Raw genomic sequence first — 21,183 nt, forward strand, 5'->3', positions numbered from 1 at the left:
GTTAAAAATGAGCATGTAATGATTTCAGAAGTAAAAATGTTAAAATTTACATTTGTATAGAACATATGAAGCAATCTTTAAGGTAAATTATATTTTCTGTCTGGTAGGGAAACATTTTAATATTGATAAGGTACACAGGCAAAATTGCAACGCATGTTTACCAGGTGTTCTTGAAAACGTATTGTAAACATGCGTTTCACCATATGTTTACCATGTGTTTTGAGTAACAGGTGGTAAACATGTGTTTGAAACCATGCGTTTCCCATATGTTTGAAAAACATGTGGTAAACATGCGTTGATGAACGCATGTGAAACACATGTTTACAAAACACATGAGAAACATACGTTTGACCATATGTTTACCATATGTTTTAAGAAACACCTGGTAAACATGCGTTTGAAAACATGTGGTTTACATATGTTTGTAAAAACACCTGGTAAACGCATGTTTTGAGTAACACCTGGTAAACATTTGTTTAAAAACAGGTTGTTAACGTATGTTTTGAGTAATACCCTATAAACATATTGATGTTTAAAAACATATGTTTTCAGATTTTATATGATTACTTAAATTAAGGGGGAAAGCATTAAACTTCAAAAAGAGAGGGTATGATTATTTTTTTCTGACTCAGAAGGTTTTTTTTGCACACAGTGTGTACAAATTTAATTAGTTTTTCGACGCTATCAATCAAATTATTTTGTCAAAATTAAACACTATTAGGTATGTGGGAAATCCACATTCAGAATAATATTTTTGTCATCTGCTTGACTGACCAGAATATATTTTTTTTCATCAAATTGGGGGTCAGATTTTTTTTTTAAACACTCCCCCCCCCTTTTTTTTTTTTAAGTTAAATGGTCTCCCCTTAGTAAGTGTCAGATTGTCTGAGGTAGTTTCTGTCTTGTTCAATGAGGCTCTTTAGAATTAGTGGAAAGAAGCATTTTATCATGTTAAAATCATGACAAACAATAGTCACTAAATTATGTTCCTCTAATCTGCCAAAGCATGCTACTAGAACAGTTGTAACTCTTGAGAATAAACGTCCTTCTCAATTTCTCTTTTCTATACAACATGACCAACTCAAACACTGTCACTATAAAAAAAAATATGACAACTAATTTTATCAAACTACTACCACATAAAAGAAAAAAGAAATGTCAGGCGCAGATTAAGGCGGGGGCGTGGCGGGCGTGCGCCCCCCCCCCTTCCCTAAAATTTGCAAAGCATGGGTTGACTTCAACATATTTAAGTATCAGAAGAGACCATTCCATGTTTTTTAACATTCAAAGTACATGTATATAAAACAGTCAGTTTAACAGAATCAACATGATTACTAATCAACTGACCTACGCTTTATTAAAGTTATTATTTCAAACGGGAAGGTGTCACACGCGTAGCTGCATTTGATGACAAATATAATAGGTTTTAGCAGTTAAAGTAAATACAAATGTTATATTGTATTTCCGGTTTTTATAATCAATTTCTTTGATAAATCGTAGTTCCAAAACATCCCTTACTCACTTTCAAAATTTCATCATGATGCGATCAAGAAAACAGTCGGCAGGTGAGATTCTTTCATAATATCCGTAATGAAAGATAGTGTTTCAAGCGGAAGCTTAGTTTATTAATTTGTATCTCTGTGTCTATATTTGTTTCTCACTTGCAAACCTAAAAATTTAGTCGAATTCTGTACCGTATTACATGCTTGGCATCCCAAGAAAATAAAGATATCTGCGTAAATGCATCTCATTCTGATTTTAATTGTTTTTAGCGAAAACAGTAAAGTCTGGCACAACCTGCGAAAATCAAAAGAGTAAAAAAACCCAGATATTATGGAAGGACAATTAAAAAATAAAAAATCTCTGGTAAAAGTAGAAATTTTCGTTTGCAAAATATATTGGTCAGGTGAGCAATTGTGAACTGTCTCGTCTCACTTTGCGTCCGTCTATCTGTAGATTGTTGTCAGACCTGTGTGGATTATGGCCGTTTCATTTTGAAACTTTAATTTCTTGCTCATTTTACTGCACAATAGTTCGAAATATCTACATTTCACCCCTTTGGAAGAATATTTTAATAATTTTACCTAAAAAAAACTCCAAATTTTTTTCGCCTCCCTCCGCTCGGCCGGAATATAAAACTTTGCCCCCCCCCCCCCCTAACTGAAAATCCTGGATCCGCCCCTGAATGTAACAAACTAATTGAATAATAATAAATACAAGGTTCTGGATGAGGGTCCTTTATATCTTTAATTTTCAGACCATTAACATTTTCTCTGTTTCTTCATTTATAATGTGTCCTTTACTTTCAATAATTTTCAATATTCAGTCTAATTATAATTTAGAAGTTGAACCCCATGATTCTCAAATGTTCTTTGTTCTATTTTTTGCATTTTTACTCTCCTCTTTCCTTTCTTTATTTTTTTCTCATTATTCTGCACTTTAATTTGTCCATCATTCTTTATTCTTTCCTCCCGAAACGGTTTCCAGACCCTCACTTTAGCAAATGTACGTGAGTACGCAAACCCGGAATTCTCACCGTTACCATTTTGTATACTATGACGCAATACTATGGACGCTCACGAGCTGCGGATGGAGGTTTCAATTTTTTTAAACTAACTGCAAAGATGGACAGAGTTAGAGATATATGGTATAAACCACTCTGGTTGTTCAAACTGATGGCCAAACCGATTAACAAATAAATGGAAATAGATAACTTGTAGATTCCCTGGAAAAAACCAGGGAACGATTGAAATGAAAGTCAACGCAAAGGAAAGTGTTTTTGTTTTGATTGGTGACTTGCCACTTGCCGACTTGGAAAGCACAAAGAAAGGTAAAAATAAATTTATCATTCACATTTATTAAAATGGATTTTTAAAGCAGAAAGATGTAAGCATTAAATTCTCTCTGTGTCGACCATGTACCGCCACACCGTGCACATCGTCCTAGTCCAAATAATTATGACGTCTTGAAAGGCTATTATATTTTTTTTCTTTGACGGTCGAAGTAAGACGTCAAAGAAAAAAATTATAATAGCCTTTCAAGACGTCATAATTATTTGCACTACCATAGTCCATACTCTGTAAATAATTTAAGACATCTTCCATACTTCATGTACTTCAACTTTCAGTTCCATTGAGCATGATGAGTTTATATCATAAAACATAATAATACAACACTATCCGACATATGAATGGTATGTTTGTATCTGGGAAAAAGGGGGGGGGGGGGTACTTCCTATATTACTTTTATATTACAAATATATGCCAAAAATTAGGGTTGCTGTTTCATGCCCTGCTGGGAATCTGGGTCCGTCCGCCCTGATTCCAGTTCGCCCTAGTTTCTGTTCGCCCTAATACCTGTTCGCCCAGAGTCCGTTCGCCCTGATTTCAATTTTTAGTAAATAGTGTTGCGTTGTGGGTACATGTATATAATTGAATGTGTTGAAGTCAGTCTACAATTTGGCCGAATATTTGCGATTTATTTGCGATTTATCATGTTGTTTATAGCTAGCTGCTACTAGGACTAGGTTATAAGTTTCTGTACATTCACTATCAAATTGAATTACTCTTAGTAAAACAAATACCAAAAACACAGTCACACTGCTGTACATTGATCACTTGTCATCGGTGTTTTTATCTATCCAAGCTGACTATTTTTTTTGAGAAAAATGTTATTTTCATTATAATTAATCCATCAAAGAAAATTCATATAACAATCAGAGATATCAAAGATTTCAAATGATACCTTATCAGCAATCAAAATTCAATCATTAGTAATAAAAAGTAATTATAAAATAAAGTGTAACAATGCAGCCAAAAATTTTATTTAATTAATATAAATTTGCCAAAATGAAATATTCTGTATTTAACTTTTAATAGATATACATGAACATAAATTGAAATATATATTTATATATTTCGTTTATTAATGTAACATATATACATATCATAGATGAATATAGGGCGAACGAACCCAGGGCGAACGGACTATCAGGGCGAACAAACTCAGTGCTAAACAAACCTAGGGCGAACATGTAATCAGGGCGAACGATCCCGATACCCCCTGGTTAGAATAGGGTACCGGTCCCTTATGAATTATTTATGACCTTCTTGTGAGAACAGGGTATTTTGTAAACAAAGTATTTGTGTTTTAGGGGGGTTGGAGGGGTCCTGATTGCAAAATCTGGGGCATAAAAACATGAAATCCAGAGGGGTGGGTCTTTTCGTTACCCAAAACACCACCAAACACCCTGAAAACCATTGACCACCTTTTGTCAATCATACATGCACAGAGTTTGGGATACACAGTCACTGTTTGATTTTATATGATTTTAGTTTATGTAAAAACTTGATCATTCCAAGTAAATAAGTAATAGGTCAACTGTTTTGTGTGTAGTGAATGCCAAGTTTCACATAACCTTTATCTCATTTTCACAGCTAGTTGAATTGGTCAACAGTGGCAGATCCAGAAATGTTAATAAAAGTGGGGGGTTGCACTGACTGCCAAACTGGGGCCTCTCCAGTCATGCGTGATGATGCTTCAATAATTCCTTTAAAGGTAATTTAAATAAAAAAATAAGATTACATGTGTCTTGCGCTGTTACGCACCACTCTAAAGTGGGTATTCTTTTCTGAAATGTTTTCTAATTTTAATACCCATATACATGTACTATCTGCTTGTTTGAAACATGAATTAAAACTCACTCATAATTTTATATAAGACATACCAATCAATATCCAGTACCAAATTGAAAGAAATATCACTAAATGCATGAAGCCAGACACAAAAGATTGTTTAACAGTGTACAAAATAAATACAAGTCACTTTATAAAAGGGTGATGCTGTTATTATACTATTTTTTTTCATGTCATTTTCATTGTGAAAAGGCAGATAATTAATCATGTGGTTGTAATTCTATAGAAATTAAAAAAATTGGGCATTAGATGGTTTGATAGACATTTAATGTATAGATATTCCCCATTTCCATTCTCAATTTTATTATCTACATAGGTGTATTAAAGTCAGAACTGACACGAATACAGCACAAAATTGTGATACATACATGTATATACTTTCTGTTCCGTGTGAGCCAAGGCTCTATGTTAAACTTAAAGGCCGTACCTTGACCTATAATTTACATTTATAAATTGTTATTTTGATGGAGAGTTGTCTCATTGGCACTCATACCACATCTTCATATACACATGTAACTTAAAATTTCAAATTCCTTAATCATGTTAATACATGTAAATGTATTATGTTTATTGCCCAAAGATTGACATTAATTGACAAAATCAGAGATGCAATATAACCAGTTCATTCATTAAAATGTCGTAGTGATCATATTGATTTGAAATGCAGAAGAACATTAAAATAATTGATGAAATGCTTTTTATAAAGTCATATTTTTTAGGGCAAATCTGTTAAGTCTTATTTTGAAATGTCAAAGTGAGGCAATTTTGCCAGTTACATGTATCATAACTTCCTTTTATCATGTTTATGCATTTAAACATTTTTCTTTTAGCATTTTTAAAGAAAGTACAAGCACTTAAAGAAGTAGTGGAAAATAATCAACAAAACAGAAGTCATTAGAGGCGATGATTTCTATATTTATACATGTATCTAGACTAGTAGTGGATTTGAAAAGTGCTGTATTGATTCATGTGCAAATAAGGAGCAGCAGCCAACATGGCCAATGAAACATTGCAAATGTATGATTAGAGGTATGTCATGAATGTTATGTTTAAGTTGTTTAAATATTTTTTTGTTTTCAGACTTAGGGACGACATCAAAAGTTCAATGTACAATGTAGGATAAAAAACTTACTTCACATAGTTTTTTCACTGACCCCCACACCCCCCTCTTAACTTAATTTTGGAAAAATTGATTTACCAATAGGGATATATATGTAAATATCGATTTTAGATATACAAAACTTGCAGAATTTTAAACCCCCCACCCCCAAACTATTTGATTAAAATTTTTTATCCTACATCAATCTTTTGATGTCGTCCCTTACATGTACAATGTACGTACATGTACAAGTAAATGTTGAGGACATACATGTAGAGGTGACATTTTTTATTCTTGGGTTAGTTTGAAAATTAACCATGTTAGCAGTAACATACTATTTATTTTAATTGGAAGCTCTCTTTACAATCAAGTATAGAAATCTATGAAATTTAAACACAAGGTTAATGACCATAAAAGGAAGGTTGGGATTGATTTTGGGAGTTTTGGTCCCAACAGTTTAGGAATTAGGGGCCAAAAAGGGCCCAAATAAGCATTTTTCTTATTTTTCGCACAATAACTTTAGTATAAGTCAACAGAAATCTATGAAATTTCTATGACCATAAGGTTTAGGACCACAAAAGGAAGGTTAGGATTGATTTTGGGAGTTTTGGTCCAAACAGTTTTGGAATAAGGGGCCAAAAAAAAGGTCCCAAATAAGCATTTTTAGCTCACTGTGCCCAAAGGGCCAAGTGAGCTTTTCCCATCACTTGGCGTCTGTTGTCCTGCGTCTGTCGTCGTTAACATTTACAAAAGTCTTCTCCTCTAAAACTACAGAAGCAATCAAACCAAACTTCATCTGATTGATTCCTAGGGTATCTAGAATAAAGTTTGTGTTTTAATTCCCATTTCATCAAAAAACATGGCCGCCATGGCTAAAAATAGAACATAGGGGTAAAATGCATTTTTTGGCTTATAACTCAAAAACCAAAGCATTTAGAGCAAATCTGACATGGGGTAAAATTGTTCATCAGGTCAAGATCTATCTGCCCTGAAATTTTCAGATGAATCGGACAACCCCTTGATGGGTTGCTGCCCCTAAATTGGTAGTTTTAAGGAAATTTTACTGTTTTTGGTTATTATCTTGAATATTATAATTATAGATGGAGATAAACTGTAAACAGCAATAATGTTCAGCAAAGTAAGATTTACAAATAAGTCAACATGACCAAAATGGTCAGTTGACCCCTTTAGGAGTTATTGCCCTTTATAGTCAATTTTTAATCATTTTTCATTAATTTCCATGATCTTTTACAAAAATCTTCTCCTCTGAAACTACCGGGCCAAATTAATCCAAACTTAGACACAATCATCTTTAGGGTATCTAGTTTGAAAAATGCGTCCGCTGACCCAGCATCAAACCAAGATTCCCATTTCATCAAAAAACATGGCCACCATGGCTAAAAATAGAACATGGAGGTTAAATGCAGTTTTTGGTTATAACTCAAAAACCAACGCATTGAGAGCAAATCTGACATGGGGTAAAATTGTTTATCTGGTCAAGATCTATATCTGCCCTGAAATTTTAAGATGAATGGGACAACCCGTTGTTGGGTTGCTGCCCCTGAATTGGTAATTTTAAAGAAATTTCGCTGTTTTTGGAAATTATCTTTAATATTATTATGGATAGAGATAAACTGTAAACAGCAAAAATGTTCAGCAAAGTAAGATTTACAAATAAGTCAACAGGACCAAAATGGTCAGTTGACCCCTGAAGTAGTTATTGCCCTTTATAGTCAATTTTTAACCATTTTTCCAATTTAAAATTTTTAAGTTTTTAAGTTTAAGTTCTTAGACCACATATTTATTCTGTGTCAGAAACCTATGTTGTGTCATCTATTTAATCACAATCCAAATTCAGAGCTGTATCAAGCTTAAATGTTGTGTCATACTTGCTCCACATGTTCAGGGTTTGACATCTGCAATCTTATAAAGCTGTGCCCTGCAGAGCATCTGGTTTGCTAAACATAGGTACATAAGATAATCCTTAAATCAGTAAATTGTAATAAAATCAATATTTTAATTGTTTTAATTTCAGAGGTCATTTTTCCACAAAAGCAAGCTAATATATGTCAATGGGCCTGATGAAGTTGAGTTTTTTTTTTACTTTTGGGAGAAATGGAACATATATAAGTGAAGAAAAGGGGAAAATATTAGACACAGTACATGGACACCAGCATGAGCAAGTTAAGACAAGGTATTATGTTATATAGAATATAATATATGAATGTTTTATCAACTTGTGACCTCAACCAATCAAATTATATCACCACTAAATGAAGTGGGTGGTAAACAGGATTTTCCTTGACCAAATTCACATGTAAACATTAAAAAATAACATAGAAAATATGATAAACAAATTCAAATTACCACCTTAGCAATTCAGCAATTTTATCGATAAAAAAGTGTCACAATGCCATTATCGCACTTCGGCTTAATCAAAATTTGCGCTACTGTGTTAATCCATTGCACATCAGCCAATATTCGTGGTGCAGAATTAATGCTACATGTGGGATTACAATGTTACTTTTGAATTTCTTTGCCCTCAACATCAAAAAAGTAGTAAAATTTAAAACATAATTATTTTGCAATTTGGATTATTAGGAAGTTTATATTAGTTAGACAAAACACATTAAACATGTACCTTCATTTGACCTTTATGCTTTAAAAATGACATGTAAAGTATATCAAACAATTTTAACTAGAGAAAGGTGACAGTTGAGGATGCAAACAGAAATTGTAGTTATTTGAGAAGAAAAAAAAAATCACTGTTTAAATAGGTATTCTGATATATGTGATTTTCAATGGTTTTAACTTTTTAGTTCCCTTTGAAGGCTTTCTGTGGTCTGTCCATCCAGTTTTCCTCACTTTTTTATGCCCCTTTTATATGTATGGGCATTTTGTTTCTCGGTTTGTGCATTGGTTTCTCTGTCTGTCTTTCTTCAGGTTAAAATTTTTGGTCAAAGTAGTTTTTGATGAAGTTGAAGTCCAATGATATGATCTGTCTAAATTTAATGCCAAATAAGAGCTTTGTTCCCAATTTCATGGTCACTGAACAAAGAAAATGATAGTGCAAGTGGGGCATTCATGAACTAGTCTATGGACACATTCTTGCAGGAATTGTTTCTTCATGCTTGAAGATATTGATATGATATTGTTTTATCATGACAAGTAACAGATCCAGTTTAATTTTTAGCTTACCTGGCCCGAAGGGCTAAGTGAGCTTTTCTCATCACTTGGCGTCCGTTGTTGTCCGTCGTCGTCGTTAACATTTTACATTTTGAACTTCTTCTAGAGAACCACTGAATGGAATGAAACCAAACATGGCATGAATGTTTCTTATGAGGTGCTGACCAAGTGTTGTTACTTTGTAGCCGATCCATCATTCAAGATGGCCGCCAGTGGGGGACTTAGTTTAACATAGGACCCTATGGGAAATGCATACAAATGACTTCTTTTAGAGAACCACTGAATGGAATGAAACCAAACATAGCATAAATGTTCCTTTCTTAATGAGGTGCTGGCCAAGTGTTGTTACTTTGTAGCCAAATTTTTTTTTTTTTTTATATGATTTCAAAAACCCAGGTAGAATCAGGTGAGCGATACAGGCTCTTGAGAGCCTCTAGTTTTTTCTGGTGTAATGATTTTGAGCATAATAATGGTCCTTTGTCTTACAAAATTCACTTAGATAATTAGTTTTCAACACTTTGATTTGATATTTGTTATATAGTTTACACATGTTACACCATGACAAGTTATACTGTGGATTCATTTATTTTTGTGGGTACCAATTTTCGTGGATTGAGGAAAACTTACAGGTTTGTGGATATTTAATTTCGTGGTTTTGCTGAAGTCTGCATACAAGCCATAGGAAAAATTGTCATTCGTTGAACTTTTAATTTCGTGGTTCAACTGTTCACACGAAATCCACGAAAATTGGTATCCAACGAATAATAATGAATCCACAGTAGATAAAGTTAGAAATATGTTCCAATACAATGAAATTTAACTGGTAGGGGACTATATTATAAGTAATATGGTTAGCTACTGACCCCTACAGATCCATAGAGGGTTAGTGAAATCCATAGGGGGTGAGGCCAGAGGCCAAATCCCCTATTAATTTTATTCACCCTCTATGGATCTGTAGGGGGTCAGTAGTTAACCGTATAACAAATTTATCGGACACCAGACTTTTGTTCTGCGTTCTGTTGAAAAAATTAACAATGAAATACAACAACATTAATAGATGACTTCACCATTAACGTGTCATGGACCTCTTATGAAACTGACTAACCCCAAACTGTCTCATAGGGGTCACCATGTGACGGTGTTTAACCAATCACAACGTGATAATTCAGCTGTGGTCCGATAAATTGTAATGCAATACTGACAGAATGCTTGTAAATATACAGATGTTCATGTATCACTGTAAGTAATAATAATATTAACCTTAATTTGATTATTTTGCTTGTTTTAAAATCAAAATATATTGATACAATGTAGTCAGTTGCTGTTATTATAAAATTTGCATCTTGCATTTATTTCAGAATCAGCCATGGAAAGAAACTGTTAAAAGAAGAAAAAAAAGATGAAGAAATAGACTTTAACTTTTGTTACATATATGTACATTTGATTATACTGTTAACAAATTTTTAAAATATATTCTGTTACCAAAGATGAGAATTTATTATCAATCATGCCATTTTAAGAAAACATAGGTATAGGAAGATGTGGTGTGAGTGCCAATGAGACAACTCTCCATCCAAATAACAATTTAAAAAGTAAACCATTATAGGTTAAAGTACGGCCTTCAACACGGATGTATAGAAATGGGTTTAATTTTAAGCTGATGGGATGGTTAAGGGGTTCTCATCTTAATGATATAATTTGTAAGCGCTCTTAAAAATCCTTAAAAAACTCATGTCAAAGTGCAAACTGTAAAGCTGTAGATTCTTTATTGATTAAAACATCTGCATTCAGATGAAATGCGCATATGATGCAATAGAATTGATACCATGAAAGTTTTATTTCAAAAGAATAATTCACATCATGACATGTTTTGTTCATATATCCTACATGTTATTAGAACACCTCAGTTAGTCTGAAAGTGCTTGCCTTGAGTGCAGGAGGTTATTAAAGGTTCAAACAGGGACCGAGTCAATGCAAAGACTTGAAAACTGGTATAAGCTGCTTTGCTAGGCAAAAAGCATTAAGAAGTAAGAGCAGACTGAATCAACACTTAGTCAGAATTTTGTGTCCAGGTAGGGAGACATATCTTCCTGCAAACTATTACTTTGTGAGTTAGGGTGTCAGTCTTATACAAATTAGGGTTGGAGCTCAATTCTGATTATCATGATCTCATAGCCTGAATATGCATCTGACCTGCAACTGGAAGTAAAGCAACCATCATCCAAACATGTTTACCATACGGTTTATGATCATCTGTTAGCCATATGTTCTCAAACATATGGTTACCATGAACATGCATTTATCATGTGTTTTCAAACGCATGTTTCACATAAACATCCGTTTACCACGTGTTTTCAAACGCATGTTTTCCATAAACGCATGTAAACAATACGTTCTCCAAACATGCGTTTAACGTACGGTGCTCCAAACATGCGTTTCTGACATGTTTAGAAACGTACAGTAAATTCCTGGTAAACATGCGTTTACATGCGTTGCAATTTTGCCTGTGTAGTCAAGAGTGAGTACATACACATAAAACGCTGCCAACATTGTATACTTAGAAATGTGGTCACACACTAGATTTTCAAAAGATGGTAGGAATGCATCAAGGATGCTAGTACACCTACAAAGTTTAATGACATGTTTTGTATATTTCAGTGAAACTTGTGTAGAGCAGACTAAATCCTTTATAACTTCTGTTGTAGTGGGTAAAGATGTGGTACCAAGGTAGTTATTTATGTTATATTTGATGTGTATACAACAGACATTAGGGTAACTTGAAATAAATTGTTATACAATGACAGCAGTCAAGTTAGATTAATAGAGGAAAATGTGGTATGAGTGCCAATGAGACAACTCTTCATCAAAGTCACAATAATTAAGTAAAAGAAAACTAGACTAAGTATAGGTCAAAGTACAGTCTTCAAAACGGAGCCTTGGATCACATGGAACAGCAAGTTATAAAGGGCTAAAAAAATAACTAGTGTAAAACCATTTTAAAAACATGGATAACCAACATTTTAATCTATATAAAAAACAAGGAACAAGAAACACTTGTGAACCACATCAAGACATCAAATGACAACCACTGAACAACAAGTTCAAAACTTAGGACAGGTGCAAACAAGTGCAGTGTGTTTTAATAGGTGCCAACCTTCACCCTAAACTTAAATAATAGTGTAACATCACAACATAGAAAGACACACTATGAAATATCAATTTAAATGGCCTAACTCAATCAAAAGGCATATTAGCAAAAACAAAACAGTATTAATGTCTTTTGTTTGGCCCTTTAAGGGTTGGAATCCATGACCTCCAATACTCAAGGTGTGCACGCTTCCACAAGGGGTAATGGGGGTTACACTACTAGATGATTACTCACCAATCTTTGACTTGTGTATTTTTATATTACAGAATAGGACTGTTCCAAATGGAAGTACTGCGTACAGATTTAATCAATGTTATAAAGATGAGTAATAACTCAAAGGTAATGGTCTTATATAGTAGTAGACAGTTCTGTATAACAAATACGAAATTATAGTTACTATGCACAGACTTATATAGAAATTAAAATCTATCAATCAGAGATAAAAATATTATAAAGACTCTGATAACTATTTATCAAATTAAATTTTTACTCATTTACTCTCAGACTCATTCTGCTAAAATATTCACCATTCAATACGTTTATCTTTACACTTATCTTTTCCCAGGCTTAAATTATGTAACTCAAATATTAAACAATAATGTGCCTGTTATAAAAGTTAAGTTAACCTTTTAAATAATTTACAACATTCATTCTCCAATCACACGATACACATTCTTACTACAAAGTCTTGCTTAAATGGAAAGTTTCTTGTGGTGTGAAATACTGATTAATCCAGTATTAAAATTACGATGAAAATAAAATATAGACAGAATATCTGAAGAGATAAGTAAGCAAACTGACCTAAAATATTTGTGGAACTCCTCCAATACAAAAAATACAAAATACGAAACAGCAAATAAATACTAAAGAAAGTATATGAACGTCTGTTCGGTTTGAACATCATGAATAAATACATGCTAACATATGAACATAAATGAGTCAGTTGATACAGGCTATTGAAGAAATTTTGGCAATGAAAAGTCCATAGGACTCACAAAGAAAAGTACAGCACAGTAAAAGATTAGGACATTAAAAGTAGAAAAGTCCACAGAATTAGTCAAGACAATGTGCAGAAAAACCTCACAGAAAAGGTCACAATAAAGATTGAAACAACTGTACAGACAAATCATACTCAAATGTCTACAAGCTAATTAAAACAAAGATAAAGACAGGATATAAAATCAAAGACAAAAAATGATTGTTGACTACACTTGCCCAACTCCTGAAAGCTGAATGACATGTGATATTTCTATCCTTGTTATTAGTTACATATTATTATGTTTATAACAACCTTCTGAAATATACGTCATTGGTGATTTTCTCAACCTCAAACCTTGTATTACAGTGGAAGATAATAATGAAAGGTATATGTCGTTTGTATTACAGTGGAAGATAATAATGAAAGGTATATGTTGTGGATCCTCCGAGACAGATAAGATGAACCTTGAACAAGTTCGAAATGAAATAGAAGAACGAGATCTCCATGCTCATCCATCAGATGATGACATCACACTCGTAGCTCATACACCGCTGTATCCTCCCGGTAAAATTATACATGTGGTCAGGAGTCATCCTAAAAATAATGGGTAAGAATATCTTAGCAATTGACACATATAAAGATTTTTCAACTGTATATAACACTTTATAAATTAGGTTAGGGTTAGGGTGAGGGATGTAAAGGATGTTTAACTGTTTAAACATAGAAAAAGGTATATAACCAAAAGGGGCTTAAAAGAATAACCAAATCACGACAACTTAAATTTTCATCAGCAATGCATTTGAATGATTATTTTTATGTGCAAAGTTTTTTAATATGAAAAACCAGTATATCAACTTTCTGCACTCACACACACCTGTAATCAAAGGAGATCAAAAGCTCAGAAAAATTCTAAACATACAGAAATACTTCTACTGTAAGAGTTTTCTGAAGCTGAAGGTTAGTTTACTGAAATATTTTCTACTTGTTTGTTTGGTCAATAATGATAAAAATCATCAATGTAGAATTTTGGCATTTTGTGCTATAGCTTTTCTTAAACTACTTTTAAAGCAAGTAACTGTTATCTTACAGTAATATCACTCTGTTGGTAAAGTTGCCCGAATGTGTTTTGGTACATTGAGTCATGTATGTACTGGATAAATAGAGGTAAATAGATGTGGAAATACATGCTTTATAAAAGATCTTATTCTTTATTAACAGGTCAAGTCTATGTTGTGGTAATAATGAACCTGTGTACCAAGCTATCTGGGCTGACAACAGAAGTTTTGATGAAGTGATTGTCTCCCCTACAATGATAAATGACCATATGCCTGATTATGTTATGGATGCATTGGAAAAGGTATAAACAAATATCCAATTGTTTGCTGGTAATTATATGCTCTAGAAGCTCATTGTTATAGTTTGGTTGGTGTTGTCTAGTGATAACAACATTTGATCTCTTTCTCCTAAGCTTAATTAGAGATTAAATCAGACTACATTGGTATTTTTCTATTATTTTTGTTTTAAATGTATTTCTTATAAACACAAAATTCTACATACTGTAAATTCAGAAATTATTGCATGCATTTATTATTGCGATTTTGTCATTTCAGACTTAATTGCGATTTTAATTTTTACGATTTTGAGAAAAATCCTGGTTCATTCATATAAATAGTTCAAAATGCAAGTTTAAATTTTTGCGTTTGCAACTCTGTTGCATTTTTCACAATAATTTCTGAATTTACAGTATTCCATTCACTGGTTATTTACATGTCAGTACTGAAACAAAAACACTCAATGTGCCTCATGACAAACCTCAAAGTTATATTGTCAGTACTGAAACAAAAACACTCAATGTACCTCATGACAAACCTCAAAGTTATATTATCTTTCGTCTAAATTTTTGTTTATTATTGTTAGGGCTTTGTGTTGCTTATTATGATATAGAGATATGGTCTCAACAGAGCAGAGTTAGTCACCTGACGCACCCATCAGAAACTCTGAATTGTTTCAATGCCGTATCAAATAAGGAAATTATTATTTTAACATGAAATAAGGACTTATGGAATATCATAAGCTTACCAGACATTATAGAAAAATGTATACCTTTGTACAAAAACACAACAAACAGCTAAATTTCTGTGTATATGGATGTGGTTCCCTTTCATAGTAACTTTAAACTTGTCTACTGCTTAAAATATATTGAATTACTTCCCTTGATATGCTGACGTTACATTTTTTTGCTACACAATACAAATATATGGTTTATATAACATTTAATATTGATAACAGTAACTGTAACATTTTATATAGGGATCTGAATTTATCTGAGACATTCTTTATTAATAATTGCACACATTTTGCCAATTTTACAAATTAAAATGACCTACTACTTTTAAAATCTATTCTTTATCCAGTTAGGAATTATTTCAGGTAATGGGTGATTTTTCTACTCTTTATACTATTTGTTGAGATAAAGTGCTTTGTGGCATTTATAATGTAATTATAAGGAATATAAGTAATGTGATAGGCAAACCAAAGACCCAATGGGGGTAATTACTATTAAAATGTTTATATATATACTTATAATCACACATAATGTGACATCAGCACAATTTTTTTTTTAAAGTATCGTATGGACAAAATTATTTCAGTCAAATTTTAATGGATGAAATGAAAAATGGGTAAATGTGATTGAAACAGTCACCCAACAACACAACGTCTCTAGTATAGACGTGACTAGGAAAGTGAAGGGTTGAGTGTTAGCAAAGATGTTCAACCACACCACATAATACATTTGTGTCTGTCTAAAGTCTTGAGTCTGTTATTTATTTATAGTTGTTTGTTGGGGTTATCAGTCTGTCATATTTGTTTTTTGTTCAATATTTTCTATGTTAAACCATATCATTGGGTATCCCATTTCAATAATCTATTTGCAAAAAATGTATAGTTCAATTTTAATTTTGTACCAGTTGTTAATCTAAACCAGTAAGTAATATCCCATTAAAATGCTATCTACATATTTATGATAGACTTATTTTCACTTTCGAAATTTTTAGCTAAATTTGCTCTGAAAGACTGAAAAGAAATCCCACAATTTTAGTTTACCATACACGTCAAATAATCTTGGGGTTATTTTTGCTCACAAATTATTTGGCACTAACACAAATTATTATTTGAAATTGGCCTTTTGGGTAATAAAGTTGATCTATTACACATAAGTTTTAAAGATGTTGATCTTCTATATCTAGAAGGCAAACATAGTTTTTGGAAATTTTATTTATGTCACATTGTCTGAAGGATAGACATGTTTTAGCTATTTAACTTGTGTTACAATGTATATGATTTAGTGTATTGTTTTATTTCAGGTTTTAGTTAATGTTGCTCCACCAAAACCAATCAGAACTTTAACAGAAGATGAACGTCAGAATTTATTAAACAATAGAACGCCTTCTGTTGATTCTGTGCTAGGTCTGGGACAAGTGGATATCTTGATAGAACCAGAGATTGCAGATCAATCTTTAGGTCATTTACCGGTTTATGATATGAGTAACTATCATAATGAAAATGAATATTCATTAGATGCTGAAGGAAATATTGTTATTACTAAAAATAAACCAAAGATGACCTTGAACCTGAATGAAAATACAGATGCACCTTTAGCAAGTCCAGAAACTTTATCAGACCGGTCAAGCCTAGCAAGCTCAGGTAGTTTGAAAAATATTGTTAGCAGTAACCGTGACAGCTTACGGAAATCATTACAAAGTCCGTTAGAGACTATACAACAATCACCAACTGTCAAATCTCCTAACGAAACAAGCTTTGACATGCCTTTTATTAAACAAGAATCAAAAACCAGTGATAATTCTGATCATGTGATGACTGATCAGTCAGATGTGACAGATAGTCATGTGACTGAGCGTACGGATAGTACTAATACTGACGACCAATTATTTGACAGACATTCACCTGTAGAAAGTAACTGTCAGGTAGAATATGGCAGTCCTAACTGTTTCTATTCCCCTGCAGGACTAGGCTATCCACACTTTATAGATGACCAGGAACCAGAGGAAATGATGAGTGACAGCTCTGAGACATCAGAAATGAACCAGTTAATAGAACAAGAAAGTGAAAATATTCACCTCCCATTAAAAGTCTCTCACTCTGAATGCGGGAAAATACAGAAGAAACCTCTCCAGTGTTCTCAGTCCGATTCTTATCTACAAAGTTTGTCAGACAAGTATAAGATGAGGAGATCTAAGGAACAGGGAGATATTGCTCATTTACAAGACATAAATAACGTGTTTGAAGACTTAATTCCCATTCACGATGTAAACTGTAATCAACCATATATTTGTACACATGATCAGCATAATAGGTCACATGGGTCTATATCAGCTGAGGAAGACTCTGATATGAGGATGTCAACAACACATGTTCAGCGTAATGGATCACATGGGTCAATATCAGCGGAAGAAGACTCTGAATTAAGACTGTCCACATCACATTCGGATGATATATTTGATATGCCTATTGAAGAGACTGATGTGTGATGTTCCATAGGATACTACTGTCTGTCAACATACTGTTCATACAAACTAAATAACATTGGATGGTCCAGTTAGTTTTAATATGATCTGATTATTTACTTATTTCATATTTGTCAAGGTGTAATAGTAAATATTTGCTGCTGTGGAATATAAGCTCAAATAACTGTAAGATATTTCCTATGGTAGCTCAGTCACCTGATAACTGTAGGATACATTAGGGTCTAAAACTAATACACTATTAATCAGTATTCTAATATTAGTTAGTGTGAAAATATGATGTATGGTTTTTATATCGATTTTTTGTTTTCATCCATATTAGGACAGAAAATTTAAATTTTCTTTAAAAATAGATTAAGTATCTAAATTTTGAGGTTGTTTTTGTTTAAAGGAAAAGAGATGTTTTTCTGTTTTCATCTCATAAAACAACAAAAGATGCTTTAGAAAGAGAATACATTTTTAGAAAGAATTGATTAAATTGAAGTTTAGAGATTCTTATTTCCACAAAACCTTCCCGTAACTGACAAAAGCACACTATTTCACATGTCCTCTGGATGCTTTATTGAGGGGAAGTTTTAGATATAAAAAACAAACTTCTTTGTTTGATAGGATGTTCATATCTATATATACATGTTGTATTATATCATTTTTCAATGCCTTTTATATCATATGTTGTTAGTTGTTAAGTTTTGATATCTGTAAATGTGTTTTTTTATGTTTCGGGATTTTTGATGGTGGTGTATTTATTCATAAAAAAATTGTTGATGTTTCATATCCATTTTTTTAAAAGAGGTGCATTTAAAATCCGTTGTTATGTATTTATTTATAAAAGAGATGTATTTATGTTTTAATATCTATGGTGGTTTTTATATATATATCAAGAATAAGATAAGATAAGAATTTTATTAATCTAATCAAGAACCCATAAAGGGCATCATTTTACAACACAATAATATGATTGGAAAAAGCAAAACAGAAAACTAATACCATACTATAACGTTATGGACAGGATCAGAGCCTAGCACAACATGTGTTTTATATAACTATTATATTAAATCTTATAACAATAAAATACTAAATTACTTCATATATTTTGTTTACATCTGGATCTTATTTCTAAACCTTTAATAATGAGAATATATAAGAAATAAATTTTCTGTTATGAGCGACATTGTTCTATTTCATGTTTGAAATCCTCCCATCTTAAGATTGATAATTTATTCTTTTGTTTGTTGGTTATTGTCTTTATATATCTTACAGAAAACTATCAAAGTTGGTCCAAATTTTATCAAATTGAAATCTAGTCTTTATTTCTGATACAATAACATATATATAGCATTGCATCTGCCATTTCATAAAAAAGTGTAAATATTCTTAAATGTAATTTATTGGATTCTTAACCACTGTACATTTTTTTCATGTATCTGTTGATTTCCAATGTTACAATTTAGGCAATTAAAAAATGTGTTCAATTTAATACAGTAAAATATTTGTAGAAGAAATTTTCATGCATAATATGACTTAATGTATGGTGTTAAAGTGGAGACAACTCTTGCATTTCTGTTAAAACATAATATGACTTAATGTATGGTGTTAAAGTGGAGACAACTCTTGCATTTCTGTTAAAGTGGAGACAACTCTTGCATTTCTGTTAAAGCAGAGTAACTTCCTGCTTGTTTTTACAATAATCTTAGAAACAACATTTTAAGGTTAGAAATTAAATATTTAATATCTATACATACAAAAATATTAAAAGTAGAAAATACTTTGACCCATGCAACACAGACTTACAAAAAATGGAACAGCTCTTTGTTAAAAAATATTTTGAAGATTTTTTTTATAGCACCTTGGTTATTTTGTTGTTGAAATAAAATGTTTGAGTTTTATGTATTTAAATGTTACTTTGTTGTGTTCATATGAATCAGTGCAATTATGTTATTTTTACACTTTAAGATGTAATAATGATTTGTAGGTCACATGACTTGAAATACTTGCTACCTTTTTATCCATGTTAAAACTTGTTAAGTTACATCTAAATCAAATAGTGGCTCTCAATTTTGTGCAGTTTCTTAATAATTTACAATAAACATATCTTGCCATATTCATTCCCCTTGGGAAACCATATCAGTGAAATAATCTGAAAATCGGAATTTATCATATTTTTTTTTAATCGATGAGAGGACTCAGAGTTGCTGGTTTATTTTGTTTGTTCTAAAATGTGCAATAAAGATACAAGTACATTTCATGTGGAGTTAATTTATCTTCAGATTTGTATTAAGGTCTTAGTTATAGCTTTAAAACAATACTTACCTTTAAATCAGGATAATTGTTTTTTGGAGACCATTTACTTTTATACTTTAACCCATATATACCTGTGCCATGTCAGAAAAGCTATATTATAAAAAGTATTATTTTTGTTTATTTGACTATGCTGTGTTTTAATTTTTTATTTAGTTTTATATTTCAATTTAAAAACAGGAAGTATTCAAAGAAACCAAAAACTCCTGTCAATGCCAGTATTTTTATGATTTACTGTAAATTTAGAAATGTTTTGATATTTTTATTATTGTGAAAATTGCTAAAAGGATCAGATTCTCAAAAACAAAAATGCACATTTAAACATTTTTAATCACCTTATTTGTATACCACATTTTTATGAAATCACAATAATTGATCTTGCAATTTTTAATCATTTTCTTAAACAATCACAATATTAAATGCAAGCATTACTAACTGAATTTACATTGATTTTTTGATGTGAAAATATAGTCCCAACATTTAATTATTTTATATGGAAAATCTACACAATATTTTATACTTTTAATTTGAAAAGTGACTCAGTCAGTATCTGATATGCAGAATTTTTGTTTAATGAACATTTTACACAGAAATAATGACTAAAGTTGAATTATTTGTTTCTTTGCATTAGAATGGAGATCAACTGCAATGTTTTTTAAGCTTTGCCTACAACCATTGATAGTTTTACTGTTGCAAATATGCTTTAACCTATCTCAGCTACTCTTCCCCAGGTAAACTTAATTTGTGACAGTAGAACAACAGATGGACGTCTGCAAAGCTTCAATTACAGTCATCTCTAAATTGTACACTGTATATGTTAACAGAGTCACACAGTTGTTCATAGAAAATCAACGTTATGAATATCCATGACTTACTTGTATCTGATGAAAAGTTGTTACCCAATTTTCGACCAGACCTTTAATTAAACAACATACACAGAAGATTATGTTACTTTCCATTAAATGTAAATAGAAGCTTTATGTATGATTTTTGTTTCTTATACATGTGCTGTTTACTGATGTAATATGTCTAACACAGTAGTAAAGCAATTTATCTGATTTCTTCTTCTTTTTTTGTATAAAATGTTTAAATATTTCTGTATTTGGAGAAGACAAAGAAATTTACACGCTTAGTATCAAGTTTCAACTAAATTCATCAATTTAAAAGACAAATTGACTGATCCCAATTATATGCCATTCACATATGATATCTGTCAGTTATATTTTGTTGAGGAA

The 21,183-nt window shown here is 31.9% G+C and overlaps 1 protein-coding gene and 1 long non-coding RNA gene across 2 annotated transcripts in view; both read left to right on the forward strand.

Annotated features, from left to right (window-relative positions):
- The window catches only part of LOC143048749 (diacylglycerol lipase-alpha-like), a 93,763-nt gene extending 75,892 nt beyond the window's left edge, over positions 1-17,871 (forward strand). The window contains exons 14-18 of the mRNA XM_076222620.1: positions 11,638-11,706; positions 12,394-12,466; positions 13,514-13,713; positions 14,325-14,463; positions 16,472-17,871. Of these exons, the coding sequence (XP_076078735.1) occupies positions 11,638-11,706; positions 12,394-12,466; positions 13,514-13,713; positions 14,325-14,463; positions 16,472-17,656 (1,666 nt within the window). The 3' untranslated portion in view covers positions 17,657-17,871. The remainder of the gene's footprint in view (positions 1-11,637; positions 11,707-12,393; positions 12,467-13,513; positions 13,714-14,324; positions 14,464-16,471) is intronic.
- Positions 2,810-7,964, forward strand: LOC143048746 (uncharacterized). The gene is made up of 4 exons (XR_012969932.1): positions 2,810-2,830; positions 4,437-4,557; positions 5,525-5,723; positions 7,829-7,964. It is a non-coding gene; the product is annotated as an uncharacterized LOC143048746 (long non-coding RNA).
- Positions 17,872-21,183: the final 3,312 nt, after the last annotated feature.

This window comes from Mytilus galloprovincialis, chromosome 10 (assembly GCF_965363235.1).
Source record: "Mytilus galloprovincialis chromosome 10, xbMytGall1.hap1.1, whole genome shotgun sequence".
In the NCBI taxonomy this organism is placed as follows: domain Eukaryota; kingdom Metazoa; phylum Mollusca; class Bivalvia; order Mytilida; family Mytilidae; genus Mytilus; species Mytilus galloprovincialis.